The 20,030-nt window shown below is 44.3% G+C and overlaps 2 protein-coding genes across 4 annotated transcripts; one reads left to right on the forward strand and one right to left on the reverse strand.

Annotated features, from left to right (window-relative positions):
* Positions 1 to 394: 394 nt before the first annotated feature.
* TDRD5 (tudor domain containing 5) lies at positions 395 to 12,802 on the reverse strand. Of its 3 annotated transcripts, none has more exons than XM_072343272.1 (13): positions 12,697 to 12,802; positions 12,325 to 12,565; positions 11,071 to 11,472; positions 10,255 to 10,379; positions 8,265 to 8,312; positions 7,922 to 8,142; positions 6,672 to 6,878; positions 6,111 to 6,177; positions 5,051 to 5,251; positions 4,397 to 4,558; positions 3,546 to 3,686; positions 1,495 to 1,708; positions 395 to 700 (listed from the first exon to the last, which is right to left on the reverse strand). In XM_072343272.1, exons 2-13 carry the CDS (start codon positions 12,554 to 12,556, stop codon positions 498 to 500), a joined length of 2,223 nt encoding a protein of 740 aa, XP_072199373.1. In that variant the 5' UTR covers positions 12,557 to 12,565; positions 12,697 to 12,802; the 3' UTR covers positions 395 to 497. The 3 variants fall into 3 exon arrangements, with proteins under 3 accessions (XP_072199373.1, XP_072199372.1, XP_072199374.1); XM_072343271.1 differs by having other exon boundaries at positions 3,546 to 3,692; XM_072343273.1 differs by lacking the exon at positions 8,265 to 8,312 and having other exon boundaries at positions 3,546 to 3,692.
* Positions 12,803 to 13,772: 970 nt separating this feature from the next.
* Positions 13,773 to 19,779, forward strand: NPHS2 (NPHS2 stomatin family member, podocin). Its single transcript, XM_072343449.1, has 8 exons — positions 13,773 to 14,067; positions 14,929 to 15,032; positions 15,675 to 15,747; positions 16,042 to 16,124; positions 17,048 to 17,251; positions 17,908 to 17,963; positions 18,563 to 18,641; positions 19,348 to 19,779. The coding sequence occupies exons 1-8, from the start codon at positions 13,791 to 13,793 to the stop codon at positions 19,624 to 19,626; spliced, it is 1,155 nt and encodes a 384-aa protein (XP_072199550.1). The 5' UTR covers positions 13,773 to 13,790; the 3' UTR covers positions 19,627 to 19,779.
* Positions 19,780 to 20,030: the final 251 nt, after the last annotated feature.

The raw sequence follows: 20,030 nt of genomic DNA on the forward strand, positions 1-20,030 counted from the left end.
GGTCTTTCCAACCATAATGTACTTGAAGGGAGCATATATAAACAGGAAGGGGAATGGCTGTTTACAAGGGTGGATAGTGATAGGGCTTGCCTGGCATACAGCACTCCTAACAGCAAAGATTGTGCAAGAGCACCAACTCTGTTAAAGAATAGAAAAAAAATAACCACCTCCTGTATACAACGTTAAAACCACACAGACACCCAGGGAGGGATGCATTTCCAGTTTTCCTCTCCTGAAGTTAGAACACAGCGTGACATTGAAGATGTTCTTCTGAATCATTAGAGAGCAATAAAGCAGTACAACACCAGTACAAGAAAAACAGTATTTTCCTCAACTTAAAGTAACACGTGCTACATGCACCAGGCACATCTGAGATGTCACACAAGTTTTTCAAATGATTAAGTGCTTTTTAATTAGAAGAACAACAGCACAATAAAGTTTCACTGCTCCATGGAGCCCTCCTCAGCAGAAGCTCCATCTGCTTCTCTCACCTCTTCTTACAACTTCTTTCTTGGACCTGGGAGCCAGCGGAAGTAGCCACGACAAGTGGCTAAGCGTGCAGCAGCTGCCAACACTGCAGACAATGTGGTAGGAGGGACATAGAGCTTCCAGGACACTTCTTGCTCAGACAGTGCACTGCCTTTGTGCTGGACAAGCGCAAGATTCTCAGGAAGGTCTTTGTCCTTCATTTTCTCATCATCTGCATAAGGAGAGAGACAGAAATATCCACATGGTATCTCTAAAGAGTTTCAGCTTAGACAGCAATATCTGCTTGCCTGGACTTGATTACCTGATTGTGTGACTACCTCCTACTGCAGACTTACTGAATGAACTTGAAAAAGGTGAAATCCAAGAGGTTCTCTCTGTCTCCCCCCATCTCTCATCCCTATTTCCCCCCAGAGGTGGGAAGGTAGACTCAAAGCGAATAGCTCCTATCTTGATGACTGGGGCCTCAACTCCAGAGAAACCACCAACTGTTCTATTTCAAGAAACAAACATACTAACCCGGGCAACTAACTTCAGCTTGTAAACTGGGCAACCTGCACACACGGGCTGTCCATTCTTTCATTACTTTGAAAACAGAGAAACAACATACCCCCCTTCATGGACCTTTTAAGGTTAAAAAAGTGCTTTTCTCCCTTACTGCTAGAAGAAGGAGAGAAGCACATTAAGAAATGAACATAGCCTAACGTATAGAATTGAAAAAACAAAAGCTTCAGCATGAAGAGTAGAAAGTCTAGGAACCACAAAAAAAAATATCCCTGAGAGGAAAACACCTCTATCCACTCTGCTCACAGAGGTTAAAACAAAGCATTGCATCCAGCCATTTATTATTGCCACAGCTCACCCCACAGAAATACCAAGTCCATCAGGTCTAGCAAAGAAGCAGCACTAGTCCTAGGATACTTTCACACTGACTGTAGGTTTCAAGGCACAGTAAGAGATTGCTCAGCTTTCCTCTACATTAAACTTTACTGATAAATCTATTCGTACTGTTACGGTTGTCCAGCATAAATGGTGCTGCCATAAGCAGAAGAGAGGCATGTAGAACTTCACAAGTCTGGGCTTTGTTGGAAAATCCTTCTATATTATTAGGGCCATTTTGGCTCACTTCTGACGGCTGCTTGACATAGAGGAAGGAGAAGTAGTCTTCCAATGACTTGAAGAAGACAGTAGGCCTTAAGGACTCTCCAAGAGGATGAGGTGTCTGCAATTATATTAAAACAAACAAACAATAAACCCTCAGGAGAGGGTGTGATTAGTGCATACTCAGTTCATTAGTTGTCCTGACCTTCATATCTCCCTCAGAATTCATAAAGAACTGAAATGTCAGCAACAGGATTTTTTTTAAAAGTACTGGTTATTCGCAACCCCAGCCAAAGGGCAGCTCTTCCTGCACAGTGAGCTGAATAGAGTGGCAGATTATTACAAGATACAAATTAGCATGTCTTAGGCAAAGAATTAACAGCTGGCTCATCTCTCAGCAGCCCCACACAGAACAAGTGACAGGGATGACAGAGGGAGTTTCCACAAGGGAGTGGGAACTGAGTCAGAGGAAGTTCCTCTGCGCTTTTTGTCAAAAATACAAATTAAACTGAAGTTCCAGAGATGACCACCTACATCTCAGTCAAAAACTGGGACTGAAACCAATGCTGTTATTCACTGATTCAGCATGAAGCATGAAAAAGTAGAGAAACAGGCAAGCAACAGTGCAATTTATCTGCCCAACTGTAGCTGTTCAAAAATTAGGTGCCTGCTCTCTAGGCTTCTTCTGCTGAAGCAGCAGAAGAAAGGCACCCACCTTCAGATGAGGAGGATCATCACCCAGAGGTGCACTGTCCACTGGTGTGAGAGCATTCAGATGATCAGCCCAGAACAAAACAATTTTACACAAGGTGATTTAGGAAGCTTAAGTTGGCCGCTCACAGTGGGATTGTGAGAAGCTCTTGAAGCAGCAAGGACAGCCACAGGGCTGAGCAAGAGAAGTATAATGCTGGTAGGATAACAAGGCAATAACCTGAACAACAAGCACGAGAGCCTAATTAACCAGCTATTCAGCATGATACCACCAGCCTACTAGCAGCTTCTGCCCAACACACAGTAGAAACTAGAGCATTAGAATAGGAAAGAAAAGCAACATTAAAAAGTAATCATCCCCTTTGCTAGCCATGCTGTCTTTGCTGGGGGACTCAAAGTATCACTGCCACTTCAAGACACAGAAGGAACATTCATGGAGGAAGGGCAGACAGTGGAAGCATCTATTAGTATCGGAAGAAGCTGGAATGCACATAACTCATAAAGAAGCTGTTAAGAAAAGATAAAAGAGACAGCATGCCCTACAGTGCTGTGAGGGGCAGGAAATAATAAGGAAGGCACTATCTACACTTCCTCCCAATTCACACAATTAAGATCATCACCACTAAAAGGAAAGCAAGAACAATGAAAAGTGGAAAGGGTGTGGAATGCTGGCAACACTACAGGTACCAACGTCTACTGTTGCCAAGAGATGAGGACAACACAGAGAAAGGAAAAGCTTCTGTTTGTCACAACTAGCTCACTAGAGCACTTTTTCCCTACAGTTATATAGGCAGGATTTAGCTTTTCATCCCATGGTCTTCCTTAACAGAAAATCTTGTTGCTTACTCTAATGCTTCTAAAGAGATTGCAGCCAGGGACAGACAACATGCCCATGATCCAGCTAGGAAATTCCTGTGCTTCTATACCCAAATGGTTTCATACTTGCAGGGTTGTGCTTAAATCAGCTCACAAGGAGTAAAGAAGGGACAGGTTTGATCCATGAAGTGCTGACACTGACAGTCTTCCACAATGCTTTGATGTACCAGTGAAACACTACTGTATTATCAACAGAACCAGAAACAACAGCAAAGAGGTAAACGTACACCTCTGGGCTCATACCAATAGCCAGTCATTGTTTCATCGTTAGTAACTTTAATTTTATTTTTAAGATATTAAAATTATCTACAGTTTAAAACAACTCCATCCCAACAGCTGTGGTTGAGAAAAAAAAACAACAAAAAACTTACCTTAACCACTGCCATAAGGTCAGTGGAAGTTTTATTTGTATCTTCCTGTGTGAATTCAGGGTCTTGGTCTGTTGTTTTGGGGTCATTCACTTCATCTGGAAGTGGCTGCACATCATCCCGTTTCTCCTCTGTACACAGGTTCTGTTGCTAAGGAGATGGACAAAGCAAGAAAGGACATAACCAGCATGAAGAAATCAAGAGGCACTGGAGCAAATCTACTGAAGCGCAAGCTGCTGAGCAATCAGATGGTATCACTCTGACAGATTAACAGAGAGAAATTTTCCCACCCTGCTCTTCATGAAGTTTTGGCAACTCTTAAGGACAGAAAGAACACAGAGAAAAGGAAATAGCGTGAACAAGAAATAAGTTGTCACCCTAACTTCCTTCCACCACCATAAAACTAGTTCCTTGGCTAAAATCATACTCTTCAAGAATGTTGCCCAGTTCACACAGCCTTCTGAGAACATCACCACATAGAAATGTCCCAAGCTAAGAAACCTGGTACAACAGCATCCACATATTTTATATTTAAGTGGGAATCGAGGTGTGTGTGTGGTGGGGAAGAAGCAAGTTGTTAAGACCATCAGGGCAAGTCTAAGTTTTGACTACATCAAGGGAGTTCCCCAGCATTAAGAGCAGTTACAAGAAAATGTTAGCTGAGCAGTTAAAAGTGTCACATTAGACTCGCTTCATTTTAACCCAGAACATGTTATGGTAACAGTGTTGGGTTTTTTTTTAGTCCTGCTTCCAAGCCCTCAGAAGAAGTGCATGGTATTAAACCAATATATATGTTAATCAACCTCTGGAGTCGATTCCTTTGAATGATGGCTACACCACAGCCAAATGCCCACCTGATTACACAGTTCCTCCCCGTCCAGTCTGGAGCTTGATGCTTCATTATCTGCACCTAGAGAATCCTGCTGCAAGCAAAGATCTGGCTCCGCCAGTTCAGCACTTTCCTGCTTTGCACTGGACTGAACATACAAGGCTAAAGGATTCAATTTCTTGAACCCCTAGTAACAAACAAACAATAACAAAGAGCAACACACAGTACAATTAAGAAAGCTCATTTGTAAATACCCCCAGTACTAAAAAGAAAAAAAGAAGCATACTCCAGGCAGTAAAGCTTGACTTCCTGCTGAGATACATAACCACAGCAGCATTTTTCTCATGGCTTTCAGACCCACACAGTTCTTACCAATAGAGAGCCGAGACATCTAGATAATGATACAAACTGACCTAACTCATAACCACTCCCTGGTCCATGGTTTATACCCTGAATATCGGTCCTAGGTGGAGCATGCAATCACCAGGCTTATGCTGTCCCACACTGAACATTTCACTGGCAAAATAAGATGCTTTTAATCAAGACCATCTCTGTAATTCAGTTTGTTCACAGCATAACCAAACTTCAACAATGAGAACACTAAAGATCTTCACATTACAGGCACTCAACAGGTCCTACCCGTGCCCTTTCTTACAGCAGCACATTCCTCCCTCCTGACCTGGGAATGTAAGTTCTCTTTGCAGATATCAGCATATCCCTTATCCTTCAAGACAGAGTGAACGTAGACATCTTCCTCAGAGGATGTGTCGCACAGAAAGAGATGCAAAATGCCATTCACATATTCATCCACAATGCCCACAAGGACCTTCGAGTAACACAGCTCCTGGAATTGGAGAATTGCTTCACTGGTCCACGTATCCTCAAGAAGAAACAAGAATATAAAGTTACTATAAACAGACCAGAATCCATCACTTGAGACTTTCCCTTCTGAGCACTCATCAAGAGGACAATTAGGGCAAGGCAAGCTAAGGACAAAAATGCAGGGAAAATTCCCAGAACTGAACTAAATCAAATTGCCCCAAAGCCTGCAAAGCCAGTTACACTGGGAATGCCTTTTCACCATAAGTATCTATTTTCAAGCGCAGTCATTTTATGGAAAGGGAGAGGAGGAAAATTTCTGGAACCACAGGATTATGAATGTTAAGCATCAGAAGTTGTTACGAAGCTGCTAACACCTCACATCAACAAAATATGTGGATCTTTTGCTCTCAAGAAGCAGAGGAAAGCTTTTAAGAATGTTTTAACACACAAATTCGAACTGTGCTCCCATACCTTTCGACTGGAAAGACAGCATTTCTCAGAGTTCCTGACCATGAGATTTGTCAAGACAGGCTGACCTCTAATTCTATGGCTTTTTTGATTGCATCTAACTCACTTAAAGCTTGGTCTCAACATTTTAAAACAGGGCTGAAACTACCAATGTTTTAGAAGGACCCTGGAGAACCACTGGTGGGAGAAAATGAGTGAGCATTTTTTTTCTAACAGTAGCCATCTGTTTCTGAAACAGCAGAAGCAAGGGTACTACAAGCATAAAGAAGAAACAGTGAAAGGGTGATCACTTGCATAGAAGCAGTCGTATTCCACTGAATACAACAGCAAGAATTCTGCTGTAAACATCAGAGGGACCTGAATGTTTGTCCTTATCTGGTGAAAGAACCTCTCTCTTCTTGACAGTCTCTGAATGTAAATCAGTAGACAAAAACTGTATATGAACACACCTCCACGGGCTTCACCCATGCCAAGGAACACGGGATGGCCTGAGCTGGGAGCTTCAAGTAGCACCATCTGCAACAAAAAACAAAGGCATGGTCATTAGAGCAAACACACAGCAAACAGCCAGAAGAGCAGAACGTACACTCCTGTTTTGAGTTTTAAGAAAATCAACTTAGGAATAAAGGGTGAAGTACTGAATTTTCCATTTATAATTAAAACCCAACAGTAACTTTGGAAAACACTTCATATCCAGGGAACGCGCACAGCAGAAACTGCACTAACAACTCATCTGTTATGCCTTCCCTCATTCAAGCCTCTTTTTATCACAACCCCTTATGACTACAAAGTTAAGGACAGAGAACAATGGCTTTTGAACCAAAGAACAAACCACAGAAAAGATATGAAATTGCAGAGGCAAACAAGTACTTCTGTCACCAAAAATGCAGCCCATTTCAACTGATGACTACTGAAGAGAATGTTTATATCCACTCATGGAACTTGAAATGAGGGATGAGATCCAACCTCCACCATTCTACGATTCTGTCAACCACATGTAATCCACTTACTTGAGGAATCTCAGCCAAGACTTTTGGACAATGCCCATGTTCCCATAATCTGGGTAGAACACCTCCACTTCCTGGTCACTGATTATACGGTGGATGATAACTCGGTACCACCACTGCAAGAACATCACACAGCAAAGCTGTCCAGGCTGTATTGAAGACTCAGGCATGATATAACGATCAGAAACGAGCTTATTTGAATAACAGCACCTGCAAAACATCATAAGGAAAGATTGTGCTTGGAAGGATGCAAAAGACAAACACAAAAATACATAGGACTTCAAAAGAATCCCGATTTCTCAAATCCCAACAACACACATTTTCAGAAGAGGTTTAAATGGATGATTTACACCACTGCTCTGTTGAGCTTAAAACTGAAATGGCTATAAGAAATGCAAACCTAAGTTTCAACATTTAATTGGACCCCAGGGAGAACATTCAAAGAGAATTTCCAAAGCTAAATGCACTCATTCTAGTCATTAACTTTTAACATGATCTGGGTACATCACTATTTATTATAAATCAGATTTGAGAGTATTGACTACACATTCTTTTAAGTATTTGCCTGCAGAATTTATAACTTCATTCGTATGTGCCCCATGGACATCAGGTGCTTCCTCAACACACAGTTAACAACAATTACAGATCTGCTGTGGTGGAGCAGAACCTCAAATGCATGGTGTAACTGACAGTCACTGATGAGCCTTCACTTGCTTTCCAATATACACAGGTTGCTCCGAAAGTAATACCTCCTATTTATTTTCACAGTAACCACAACAATCCACAACACCACAATTACAGAACATTTGCCTCTGACATTGTGAGCAGACACCATCATCCAGGAGGCATTACTTTTGAAGCAGCCCTTGTACATAATGGCAAGTGCATATTACGTGCTGCTTTTTGACAAGAGTTGGAGATGAAACTAAAATTTTTAACTGAGCCCATTAATATCAAAGAGAAAAGAGAAGCAAAGGAAGACAAAAGTTCCTCTTCTGGAACCTTTCTATTCTTTTAGAGTTCAGAACTATCTAGGACACAGCCAAGCAACTGTGAATTGGTACTAATCATACTTTTGGCTTGCTAATTAAAAGGAATGGATAAGTATTATGAACACATTTCAGACAGCACAGGCATCTCCATTTCAAGTTACCAAACCAGCTGTAACTGTAACTATCCAGCTGGGTGCCCCGTTCTCTCAGCACAAACACTACAGGCAATAGTATCTCTCAATCAGCACAGAGCGTTCTCACCTCATCTCAATCATGAGATCCCACAGTTTGTCAGAAGTTTCTGCGCTGCAGACGTGGATGTAGAACTCACCGGGAGAGACTATTAAATTCACAGTTACTCCCACCAAGCACCTTGTCTCCAGTGGAGGTAAACTGCAAAGCCTTCTGTCCTGAACTGCATCTGGAGGGATGTCTGGAGTCACCATCATTATGTCCAGCCTGGACTGTTCCAAATCTTGGTGCTACAAAGAGATAAGAGGGAGCTGGTACTTGCATCTATTCACTCACTGAGCATATGTGAATAACTGCCCCAGTAAGGCTTTGCTTTGAGCCTATGAATTACTGAATCAGCAGATGTGCAAACCTGGGTTAGAACTTCCCCTGTGTTGGGGGCATTCATTCTCTCTTCCCCCTAGAGGGAAGAACAAAGGAAATCAATAAATAACAGTACTGTAACAACAATACTTTGCACAAGGAGAAAAGGAGCTGGAGTCATGTCTTGTATTTAGACAAAAATAGAAAACAGCTATTGCTAAAACAATGTTTTTTAAGGTTTGTTGGATTTTTACCCAAAAGATACTGTTTTGTATGCTCTGTGACCATGAAAGAGTAACGAACCAGGAAAGCCATCTGAAAGTGATTCAAGTGACATTTTCACACTAGAGCTATTTCCCAAGGATAAAAACAAGTAAGATCTACAGATTCTGTTCTTTCCTCACTCAAGAGATCTGTCTGTGACTGGCCAGCGCAGCTGACAATTTTTTTTTGTGGAAGGGAACCTTAATCATACATAAGTTACTCTCTCACTGCCTCGAGAGCTTTCTTCTGTGACAGCAAACAGCATCCTTCCAAAGATCAGAAGTCAGAATGATTTCATTTTGTCCCATAATGAACAAGTTAGAAGCTAACACTGCATTATACATCAAGCAACACATGGGGAATGTCTTCCAGCACATATACCATCGCTTATCTGGCTAATCCAACTGCAAGCAACATTTTTTGCAACACTGGCTCTTCTAAACATTTTTTTTTCCCAATAAGTAGACAAGTCTCTTCTTCTATAGACAGAGCAAGAGCTAATGCCCTTGAGTTTTTTTTGAGTTACAGCTTTTTGAGTGAAATGTTAAGTTAAATAGCAGCTGAGGAAATTACTGCCTGAGCAGGAATACAAGGATAACAAGAGAAAACAAGAAAACACTACAAGTGACCTCTGTAATATATCACAGCCTGTAAGACTGGCTAATCCTTTCCCTAAGATAGATGGGCAGCTGCCACAGTGGTGTGAAAGACCCCTTCCTTCAACTGAGGCCAAGAAAAGCCACTGAGAGCAGCAATTCCATACACCTCTCCCCTTCTCAGAGCAGAGTAGATTGACTTAGCCTGTGTTCCTCATATTATTAGTTTCCCTTCCATTATTAGTTTCTGGCGACAGGATACTTGGATACCTTACAGCAGGACAGAGATCAGTTCACTTCTTTCCCCTCTACCTTGCAGCATCCTGATGAACAAGCATTCACTGCATATCCCACATTCCAACTAGCTTTCCTCCCCTTTCTGTCTCTTTTAAAGCAGAAGAGCAAGCTTAATGTCCCATGGGGAATACAACACCTTCAGTGACCTAAGCAGTTTAAGTCTTTAAACACGTTCCCATTGTGATATGAAAGCACAAAAACCTCACCTGAGGTCAGGGCTATCACAGTCCTCTTTTTTACCCTTCAGACTCAAAAGGCAGACTGCACTCGATTTAAGAATAATTTCTGTCTACTTCATCACGCTGATCTAAAACTTCTTTACAAGCTCACGGCTGACTGCCAGAGAGTGAACAAACTCTTACTGGTTCTCTTTAGTAAAAGGAAAAAAAGACAACAATTCTTTTTGTGCCCCACTTGACCATATCATTTAGTCACCGAACTGGAACTGGGAATCAAAGCGTCCAAAAGAATCATCATCCAGCTTTGTCCTCCTGGCTAACCAGACTGAACAAGACACTTAACTCTACCTACCACAGCCAAGGAAATTCCACGGATCTTCAGACTACTAAGGTGTAATAACAAATACACTTACTAAAGATTATCACCACAGCTATCAGGGAATGAGATGATGCTTAATTGACCTTAGGTGGTCTTTAACACAGATCAGAAGACCAGAGAGAAGAGAAAGACCTAGGTTAGCATATGAAGCTCTATACCAACCTGGAGTCTCGCCACTTTCAGACTTATCTAAAATAGGTACTAAAATTTTGTAAGCAGCAGTGCATCAACAATACAACCTCAGCAGTAACAGAAGTGAAATAAGAGCCTCCAAACTGCAGTTAAGCCACAAAGAACCTACAGAGCACTCATCCAGCTACTCACTTGTTTCAGGCCATCACTCGGACCTATTGCTTGTGAATTCACAGGTTCCGACTCCTCTTCTGCTGCCTGATGGAAGATTTCTGTCTCACAGCTGGGTTCCAAAGGAGGCATCTCAGCCATGAGTACTGCAAAGACAGTAACTTGGCTGTTATTCTCTCTTGGGCCGATGCAGTTACGTATTAAACAGAAAGACAAAACACTTGAAAAATGAAAACACTGGTGGCATTTTCCCAATCTCTTGTAGCATTCAGTCACCACATTCACAAACTTTTGCTAGAGAGGCATCCTTCATAAACGAATTCTACTCAGTCAAGTCAGAACAATTTTCTGCCATAGCTGCTACGGGAACACTGAGCACACACACAGACTCTTCTGTGGATGATTATAGCCGAATCTTTCAGACTAGTATTACTAAATCTTCAGTCTCAAGAAGTGCATTGGAAGGGCTCCAATGGCTTGTGGAGCAGGGCATTCAAGAGATGCTTCTACTTTTGTTATCTGCTGCCTGCAATGATTAGCATTTCTAGTCCTCCACACAGGTTCAGAAAGCCCATATTTGGAAGGTAGACCCTTTCTTTTGCCTGCCACCAAAAACCAGTGGCAACTTGTAGAAAACTTCCAGTTAAGCCCTCTGCTACTGAGACAACTCCTTATAACTACTTATGCAGTACCACACAGACCTTTCTTATTAAATCAGAGGGGAACAGGGACAATTACAGCAACTGAAAACACAGCAACACCTACTAGAAACATGGCTGCTTGTCCACAATGCTTAGAAGTCCTACATGCTTCCAGCTAACTAGCACACAGCCTTACCTTGTGGCATCTTTTCCTGCTCTATCTCACTCGATGAGCTCTTTTTCAGGGTTATCAAGGAACCTCCTCTTGTCTCCTTAACTGTAATTATATCAGACATGCTTTCAAAGACTTCAAATATAGACAGAAATCCATACTGTGTGTACTGGAACGTTCGCTTAAAGCGTGCGTAGTATGCATCATTGAAATCCAAGAGCAGAATTGGTGAGGAACTCAAGAGATCTTGCAACTCCCTCTTCACTGCTGCTGGCAGGACACGAGTCTTGCCCTTTGGAGGCAAACCCTGTCGATTTCGAGAGAGAAAAGCAGCTCTTTGCTTCCTAGCAACACTCCGTGCTTTACCACTTGTTCTCTGTCTGGAAATCAGTTTGGAAATATCTTTGGTTGTCTCATCAGTAACAGCTACAATAGGAAAAAAAAATAAAAATAAAAATAAATTAGCTATTTATTAGCTATTAGAAGACTGGAACAGTAAACCATTAAACACTCAACATAGGCAAAATAGTTCTTTCCACTTCTTCCATTTCTGTTTATAGACAGGTGTCTCTTCTAGAAGCAATCCCACTAAGCCATGTCTGGATTTTAGTACAGCAAGCACTTTTCCTTTCCCTCTACAAAATGGATGGAATCATATTTAACAGCTAATCTGCACCCTCATCCCTTTAAACCCAGAAAGAAGGAAGGCTGGTCAAATGCACACTGCTTCTCTCAGCCTGAATTACAGTGCAATCTCAACACAGTTTAAGAGCATCAGGATGTTGATTAACTGAGTCTTGTTTGAAAGTGGCTATGAAAAAAACCAAACACAACCAAATACTAAAATCCAGCAAGCTCCAAAGGTTCACAAAACAAAAAGGAGCTGCCAACAACACTCAAAAAAGGGCTGCGTTTGGGCACCTGTTGTCCAGGTTCACCCCCAATCTTAACACACAAGCAAAAACAACAGGTCAGAATCACACTAAAAACTGGTGTAGAGGACCCTCTCTGGAGGTCATCTGGTCCACACACACCCCAGTAGCTCCAAAGTAGAACTGGTTACTGATCTTCACTCACCTTCTTCACCTGCTGCCTTTCTGTACTCTGCCACTTAACCAAACAGCAGGAAACAGCTAGAACAGAAAGGAAGTGCCCAAAATACCAGCAACAGCGGAGAAACAGTGCTCCTGCCACAAGCCCCTCACTTTGGGACACCACTTCACCCCCAACGCATGGTTCCAAGCAATCCTTCTCTACCTACAAGGAGAAAGGCCTCACCTTTGAGGAGAAACCCGCCTCTGCTTTTGGGGCAGATCTGGACCACTCCCGGCATGCTGGCCACCAGCTCCATGGTGGAGCAGAAGCCCAGGTCACGCAGCGGCAGCGGCCTGCCCACCATGGCCAGGTACTCCTGCTCCAGCTGCGCAGGGGTGAGGCCCTCCTTGGCAGCCAGCAGCTGCGACCTCACCTCCTTCTTCAGTAGCTCCATGAGCTGCACCTGCTGCGACATGTCTGCGCTCTAGGAGAGACGACAAGCAAGCAGTAAACACCTCAGGCCATAGCTGCGAAGGCTTCTGAACACATCACGACCGAAAGCCAGAAGAGCAGCAGCTCAAACCCCACACCGCTCCCAAACCCGGGCCCCGTTACCTCAGCCCCGACATCAACACTCCTCAGTACGACGCCACGAGGCCCACACTGCGCCTGCGCGCTCCCTTCCCGCCCTTCCGGGCGCGAGGGCGGAGCCGCCTCCCGGGCCGAGGCGGGAGTTGCTCTTGGCAGCGCTTCGTTGTAGCTGTTTTCCTGCCGTTACCCGCCTGCTTTCATCACTGCAGCCAGCAGAGCAGAGCAAGCAGCAAGCTGCCGCACCTGCCCCCCTGCTTCTGACATCCTGACTCTGTGCAGCCCAATAGCCTGCAATAAAACAGGAATCTTTAAGAAAACAAAACCAGCGCCTCCCCAGCTGCCTTCCCGGCTCCCTCCAGCAGCTCCCCCGCATGGCGTATCTGCCGAGCAGGAAACCCTGAGCTCAGCGCTGCGCGAGCAGCTCGTGCGATTGAGGCTCGTTAGCGTGATTTCCAGCCAGGCACTGATTTCTTTCAGCCTGTGACACAGTGCGATCTCTGGCACTCCTTGCAAAGGTTTGCACAGACGGCACCACGGTCTGTGCCGTATGGCAGCTCTTTCTGTAGTAAAAAAGCTATTTGCTATGCAAAATTAAGAAGGCATTTTGCACACAAGCTCTACTGGCAATTTGCAGGCAAATTCAATAGCTCTGTGCTTGCAATGACCTCCATGCTCATCACATCGAACTGGGAGTTCGTTGTGCTGGACACTCAGGCCATTTGGGGTTTTGAGAGTCAAGTCAACTTGCAGATTGTTTTTCAACAGCTTTGCAGAAACCATCTATTAAAAATCATCAGAACGCTTTTGATTGCATTTGATTTCCAAAGGCAGGAAGGTACAAACAGAATGTCTTCCTGGAGTTCACCGTGTTCAGGTCTAACATTCTGTGTCATTTCAACAGCTGTGTGAGATGAGAGCAGAGCAGGAGGGAAACAGCTTGCTCACTTCACTGTCCATTACATCTGTCAAGCTTACGGTAAACTTGAACAAGCCTCCTGGATCTGACACCTCCTCTTTTCTCCTCCCCTGCCTGGATTTTCTGCCTGCAGCAATAAATTCAAGCAGGGGTTCATCCCACTCCCACAGGAAGCTGTGTGCTCCTCGGTGCAGAGAATCAGATGAGGATGGATAAGAGATCTCGAAGCTCTTCCAGGGAGTCCCAAAGGAGAAAGAGACAGTCTCCAGCTACACAGAGGAAACAGGAGAAGAGGGAGAGAAGCAAAGAAGCCAGCAAAGAAACAGGAGATATAAGGCAGGAGAAAATAAAGGAGATTAAGAGCACTGTAGGGACTGATGGTAGGGTGCACACATCCACGGTGGTGGATGTGGATGATGTGATATCTGATGAAGAAATGGAGGCAATGATGTTGCTGGACAGCGAGCATCAAGAAGAAGGTATGATTTATAGAAGGGAAGGGGTAGAAAAGCTATGGGCTATTTGACACCGTGTGGGTGACAGTGTGACTTTGCTTTCTGCATGGTGAGTGTTATCAGACCTTGCACAGATGTGTAATTGTCCTCAAGACGGATTATGGGAAGCTCCAGCCAGCTTCTACAGTCAGTACAGGCAGATCAGTGCTGTCTAGCAAAGCGATGAACTTTGCAACAAGCAGATACATTCCCAGCATCATTTATCCTTCAATTCACTACTCCCCATTTTTTCCCCTGCTCTTTTCTCATTATTTTCTTGCTTGCCCTCCTTTAGGCAGACAGAGTTAGCTTTAACAACAGTTCATAGCCCTAAGAACTGTGCTGTAAGGAGAATGCTTGAGGCATACAATTATAACTCTCTTCTGGATAGCCTCTGAGAGCAGCTCTACTCTCTGAAATATGGCTAAAATCCTGTTCCAAAACACCCCGAGATCTTTTACATTCCCCAGTGGAGAGGGGCATTTCAGGCTGTATGTGTTGAAAGTGATGCTTTATTAGCAGTCTTTCTGTTTGCCATTAGCTTAAATTTTCAGATAAACTTCTGTGACCCCAGGTCAGCCAGCAAGTTGCCCATTCTGAGCCTTTCAGTGCTGCTTGGCTGTCATATAGGTCTGCTGTGGAGAAGCCAAAAAATCAGAATTAAAATCTGTGAGCCTCTCCTGGCAACTCTTGGCCACTTAGGGCAGGGACTGTTCTCTAAACACAGTCTCTAAAGAGAACACTGAGTAGGCAAACACCAAGTCTAGGCACAGAACCAACAGAAGCTGATCATCAGGCCATATTTTGGGAACTTTCCTAACACAGTCATGTTGGATTTCCCCCTAGGTATGAAGTCTCCTGGTCTCAACATCTGTGAGTGGCTTCTGACTATACTGTCTTTCTTGTTCATCATAATGACGTTCCCCATATCTGTCTGGTTCTGCATGAAGGTAAGAACAGGCATGACACCTCTTTAGATTTGGTATTTGGTGACTGATGTGACCAGCATGTGTTGGTCATAAGCATACAGCTTTGGCTTAGCTTCTTGTTAATAAACAGATTGCAGGTCTGTTCACTTTTAAACATAATCTTCAGCTCTCCCAATCCAGAGATAGTTGTGTTGCAGCAACAGGGTGAAATAGATTTTGTGTTATAAATTTAGAGGGAGATTGATCTTTCAATTAATAGCAGATTTTTCCTCTTCCTCCAGTTTTCTCTGATTTATAGCATGGTTACAAGTAGACATATTTTGATTAGTGCTTCTCAGGAAATAGATTAAGCTCAAGTTGTTCAATTTCAGCCAAGCCATAATAAAGCAGGAATGCTGGCCTCATCCTGGGAAACACTGAGAAACTCTAGCATGGGCTGCTCTCACCTAATCACAGGTTGCTTATGTGCAAGCCAGCCATCAGTTTTAGGTCAGGTTTTCTTCTGGGGTAAAGAGGCTTATTTACAGTTGACTCCACTACCTCCAATCTGCTGAAATCAAAGGGCTTTACCAGAACAGAGATTTTCCTATGCACAACCCATTGAGGCCTTTTTTCCCAGTCCTATGCCTTCCACTCCAGCCTAGCTTTTGTTTCCCTCTGCAGGTAGTGCGAGAGTATGAGAGAGCCATTGTTTTCCGGCTTGGGCATCTCCTTCCTGGCAGGGCCAGAGGGCCTGGTAAGATACTTACTGAGCTCCCCCCAGCCATTTTGTCCCTCTTCATCATGCTCTACCAAAGCTCTTGTTCTGGTACCCTCCAGACAGGTACAGTTAACCAGGAGACACAGTGTCTTCTTAGGTCCATCAGCTTCCAATGGCTTTTCCCAATAAAGAAGCAGACTCACAATTTGAGCCTATATATTGCTGTTCCTTCATAGTTCTGTACACCATCCCCTCTACTGCTCCCTAGAACTGAAGAAGAAATTTCTGTGGTTTTGATGATCACCCAAAGACTTTCTTTTCCTTCCACAGGTCTTTTCTTTTACCTTCCCTGCCTGGACACATATCACAAAGTGGACCTCCGCCTCAAAACCCTAGAGATCCCCTTCCACCAGGTATGACTACCGTCCCTTCTTTATGTTAATTCTTGGGTCTCTTTATCTGATCATGCTGTGCTTGATGACAGCTCTGATTCTGGTTTCATGTCACTCCACTGGCCACAAGAAAGCATTAAACGTTGCCAGTTCTTAGGATATCTCACTGAAGATCTTACATCAAGCCACTTCAGCAAAGCCTTAGCTGCTGGATTCCTGTGAATGTATGAGAAATGTCCTTTACCTCCCTGACATTTTAAAACCATTGCTTTTGATCCCATTCAGTTTGACAAGCTTTGGTGGTAACAAAGAGGAGGTGGCCGAGCCATGGATTTTGGAGCAATTTTTATGCATCACACTGAGGGGCACACACAGGGGGACAGGAATGCAGGCTAAGATTTTACAGTGGTGTCTCTAAGAGTGGCTACTCTGCTCTTGTACAAGTCAGGGAAAGGGCTGAGACCTCATTGCTAACTCTGAAACTAGCACCCTTCCTAGCCACAGTCCCACTGGTCAAACCTCTCAATAGTCCCTGTATTCCTTCTGAGACCTGCTGTCTGTGCCACTGCCTTTATCTAGTACCATCATCAGGTTCCCTCCCATGGTGTAAAGCAAATCCCTCTGGGGATGGTACGCAGAAACCGAGCACATAGCAGACAACAGGAATGGACCAAGCAGCAGTGGGCAGGGAGACACATTAGGATGTTGAACTGCTCGCAGTCTCTAGCCCAGCAACCAAACTGAGGAGACGGACACAATGATGCTATACCAGGGAACTGAGATCCAGAGGTTATACAGTTTGCCTAAGGTTAGAGCAGCAGGGTTGGCAACTACAAAGACACAGCCACCTAGTTAGTCTTCTTCCTTCCCATAGTTTTGTACTTTTCTGTGCTACCTTAAAGTTGTCAGAACCATATTAATCTCCCTTCATGTCTTCTGCTTAGGTGGTGACTAAAGACATGGTTACACTGGAGATAGATGCTGTCTGCTATTACCGTTTGGAGAATGCCTCTCTTCTCCTCACCACTCTCACCAGCATCTCCAGTGCCATCCAGCTGCTGGTGCAGACCACCACAAAGCGCCTCCTGGCACATCGAGCCTTCTCTGAACTTCTGTTGGAGAGAAAGAGCATCAGCCAGGAGATAAAGGTGCTTCTGCAGCTGGGCAGAGGGTGGAGCAAGCAGGGAATTAAGGCTCTGCTAACAAGCTTGGAAGATAATCAGTCCTGCATCACAGACATTATTTTGCAAAAGAGTGTAATAGCGTGTCTCCTTCATAGAAAAATGGGAGATTTTTCTCTTTTTAATTATCATTTTAGGGGAAGGATTTACAGTGTGGGTCTCACAAGCATCAGTGGGTAATAGCAAACATTGTGATGTGAGAAGCATGAAGGAACCCCTTAAATCATTTTCATCAGTGCTTTGCAGTATCTCAGGTTCTGTGCTTATTCCAGAGAGGATTTTCTCATGAGAATAGTTTTCTGCAATGTGAGAGAGATGCCATAAACCCTGAATACACGGGATCTTCAGAAGCAGTTCTCTGTGGCCACAATACATAAACATGAATATACCAGTCAGGAACTGAATGTTTCCTATGGAATTGGATTGGTTCTACAGTCAAACTAGCATGGACAACTAGCTAAATCGTACTAAACCCTCAGGGCAAATACAAATCAGAAGTGAGGGGTATAATTTTTACTTCTGAGAGTCCACACACAGTATATAATAAATCTGCCTTACTGCCTTGAATTAATGTTCCTGGACTAAGTCCCTCTTTGTGCTCTAAATTATCTTCCTCTTGACAGGTGGCTTTGGATGCGGTTACAGGCTGCTGGGGGATCAAAGTGGAGAGAACAGAAATGTAGGTAGGAAGTGCTGGTAGTGGAGATTTCCTTGCACTTTTGCAAGTACCCATTCTGCCTTGCTCGTGTTTCTTCTTTGCCCCTGGCTCTCTCCCTGCAGCTATTCTGCAGCCCTTACCTCCTTGTTTTCACCACCCCTTTCAAACCTCTATCCCACATAAAACTTTCATGTGCAAAGATGGTACTTGCTCCTGTACTGACAGCCAAATGCAGAATCTGTCTTGAGAGCAGTCTCCCAGTGGATCCTCTGGTATCTCACAGACTTCATGAGCCTGAACTTCAAGCCTCAGAGGCACAAATAGAAAAGGCCTCTCTGTTGCCCAGTGATCATGTACATCACTAATGATCTAGTTATCATGATAATTATCTTCTAATGATCCCATCTTGGATCTGTACAAAACCAGTCTGGAGAAGAAAGATGGAAACTGAAGTAGAATGCTGAAGGGAGTCATTCACAGAGGGATATGCAGAGAGCAAGGGATGTTCCTGAACATCTTTGTAGAGGCCATTCTGTGAGCCCATTGTAAGCCCGAGAGGGCAGTAAAGGGCTGTCAGATGAGCATAGAGCCCCGCTAATCCTCATCCTTCACTACCACAGCAACAACGTGCAGCTGCCTGCTGAAGTCCAGCAGTCCTTGGCTGTGGAAGCGGAAGCCCAGAGACAGGCCAAAGTGCGGGTATGCCAACACCGAATACCTTCCATCTTCTTCCAAAGCATCCTTCTTTCCTTTTCCCACCCTGGTTTGAGGTCCTTGGAACGTTCTACACTAGGTAGGGTACAGCTCTGGGAAGATCAGATCTTCATATCCTGTTCAAGAGCTGTGTCAAGCAAGGTGAGCTGCAGTAAAAGCATAGGCCAGCCCAGTGGAATCCCAGGTCTGGTACCTATACACAGGTCAGAAAGACACATAAGAGGTCTGGTGTCATCCCTGACCCATAATGTCTGTGAGAACCATTCCCTTCTCCCCTTCTCCGGGTTTCACTCTTGCTTAGAGACCCAGCCAGGAGGGCAGAGCTGGGCTGCCACCACTGTCACATACCCCACACCTTCCTTACTTAGTGCTGTCTTCCATACCTTACACTGAGCCTAGGTAGGATTTTTGTCCAGTATTCTCACAAGCTTAGCTTGTGGGCTGCCCTCTCACATGTTTCTGAAGCATGCACATGCCCAGTTGTAAGCTCTGATGGAGTTAGTAGCAAAGTTCATGTAGCTTTAGTTAAAGCAAATTAGACATGAGGTCTAGTGCATGCTATGATCGGGACAGCAGGGATGTTACAATCACAGGGGCCCTGGAAAGTTCATGGTGGCAACCTCCCTCTGTAATAAGTAACCCATAGCCCTTACTCCCTGCCTCACAAAAATATCGCTCTCCTCCTTGGTAGGTGATTGCTGCTGAGGGGGAGAAGGCTGCTTCTGAGTCCCTGCGGATGGCAGCTGAGATTCTGTCCAGTGCCCCTGCTGCTGCTCAGCTCCGTTACCTTCACGCACTGCACTCCCTTGCTGCAGAGAAACCTGCTGCCTTCATCTTGCCCTTACCTTTGGATCCCACGAATCTGGTCTCTCCAGCTACCCGCAGCCCTCCAGGAGTGAGCAGCAGCATCACAGACAACACAGAGCTCCCAGAAAGCATGAAAGACAACAAGGACTCACCTATGCTCTAAGAGTTCTCCCAGAAATGGTTGTCATAAGCACTGATTAATCCTGCTCAGAGAGGAGCAAGATGGCTGGTCTATGGGCAGCCCACCAGCAGGTACCAGACTGGAGGCAGGAGGGAAGACAGCCCAGACCTGTAACATTAAAGTAGATTGTACATGAAAGAAGCTTCTGCTTGTTTTGTAAAGGGAAAAATATGGAACACGATGAGCAGTGTTGGTGCAAATGCGAGCAGGGGGCTGAGGGAGAAGTGTTATCCCTTCCCTTACACGTCACCTGATGTACCTTGACACAAAAGATCCCTGGGATCTGACATGTCCTACCCCATCACACTGTCAGGAAAGCCTGACTCCAAACAGACAGCCTGTCTCACATCATTAGTTACAGGTGATGATAGGGAAAACCCTACCTT

Source organism: Excalfactoria chinensis, chromosome 8 (assembly GCF_039878825.1).
Source record: "Excalfactoria chinensis isolate bCotChi1 chromosome 8, bCotChi1.hap2, whole genome shotgun sequence".
Classification (NCBI taxonomy): domain Eukaryota; kingdom Metazoa; phylum Chordata; class Aves; order Galliformes; family Phasianidae; genus Excalfactoria; species Excalfactoria chinensis.

Bases quoted from the DNA above. Each gene is read 5' to 3' on its own strand.
- TDRD5 (XM_072343271.1), bottom strand. From the start codon at position 12,556: ATGTCGCAGCAGGTGCAGCTCATGGAGCTACTGAAGAAGGAGGTGAGG. The intron at 8,313-10,254 runs GTGAGTAGCTGG...TCTTCCCTCTAG, and splicing joins CGAGTGATGGCCTGAAACAA to GGGGAAGAGAGAATGAATGC. The intron at 701-1,494 runs GTACGAATAGAT...CTCCTTATGCAG, and splicing joins TATGCTGGACAACCGTAACA to ATGATGAGAAAATGAAGGAC.
- NPHS2 (XM_072343449.1), top strand. From the start codon at position 13,791: ATGAGGATGGATAAGAGATCTCGAAGCTCTTCCAGGGAGTCCCAAAGG. The intron at 14,068-14,928 runs GTATGATTTATA...ATTTCCCCCTAG, and splicing joins CAGCGAGCATCAAGAAGAAG to GTATGAAGTCTCCTGGTCTC. The intron at 15,033-15,674 runs GTAAGAACAGGC...TTCCCTCTGCAG, and splicing joins CTGTCTGGTTCTGCATGAAG to GTAGTGCGAGAGTATGAGAG.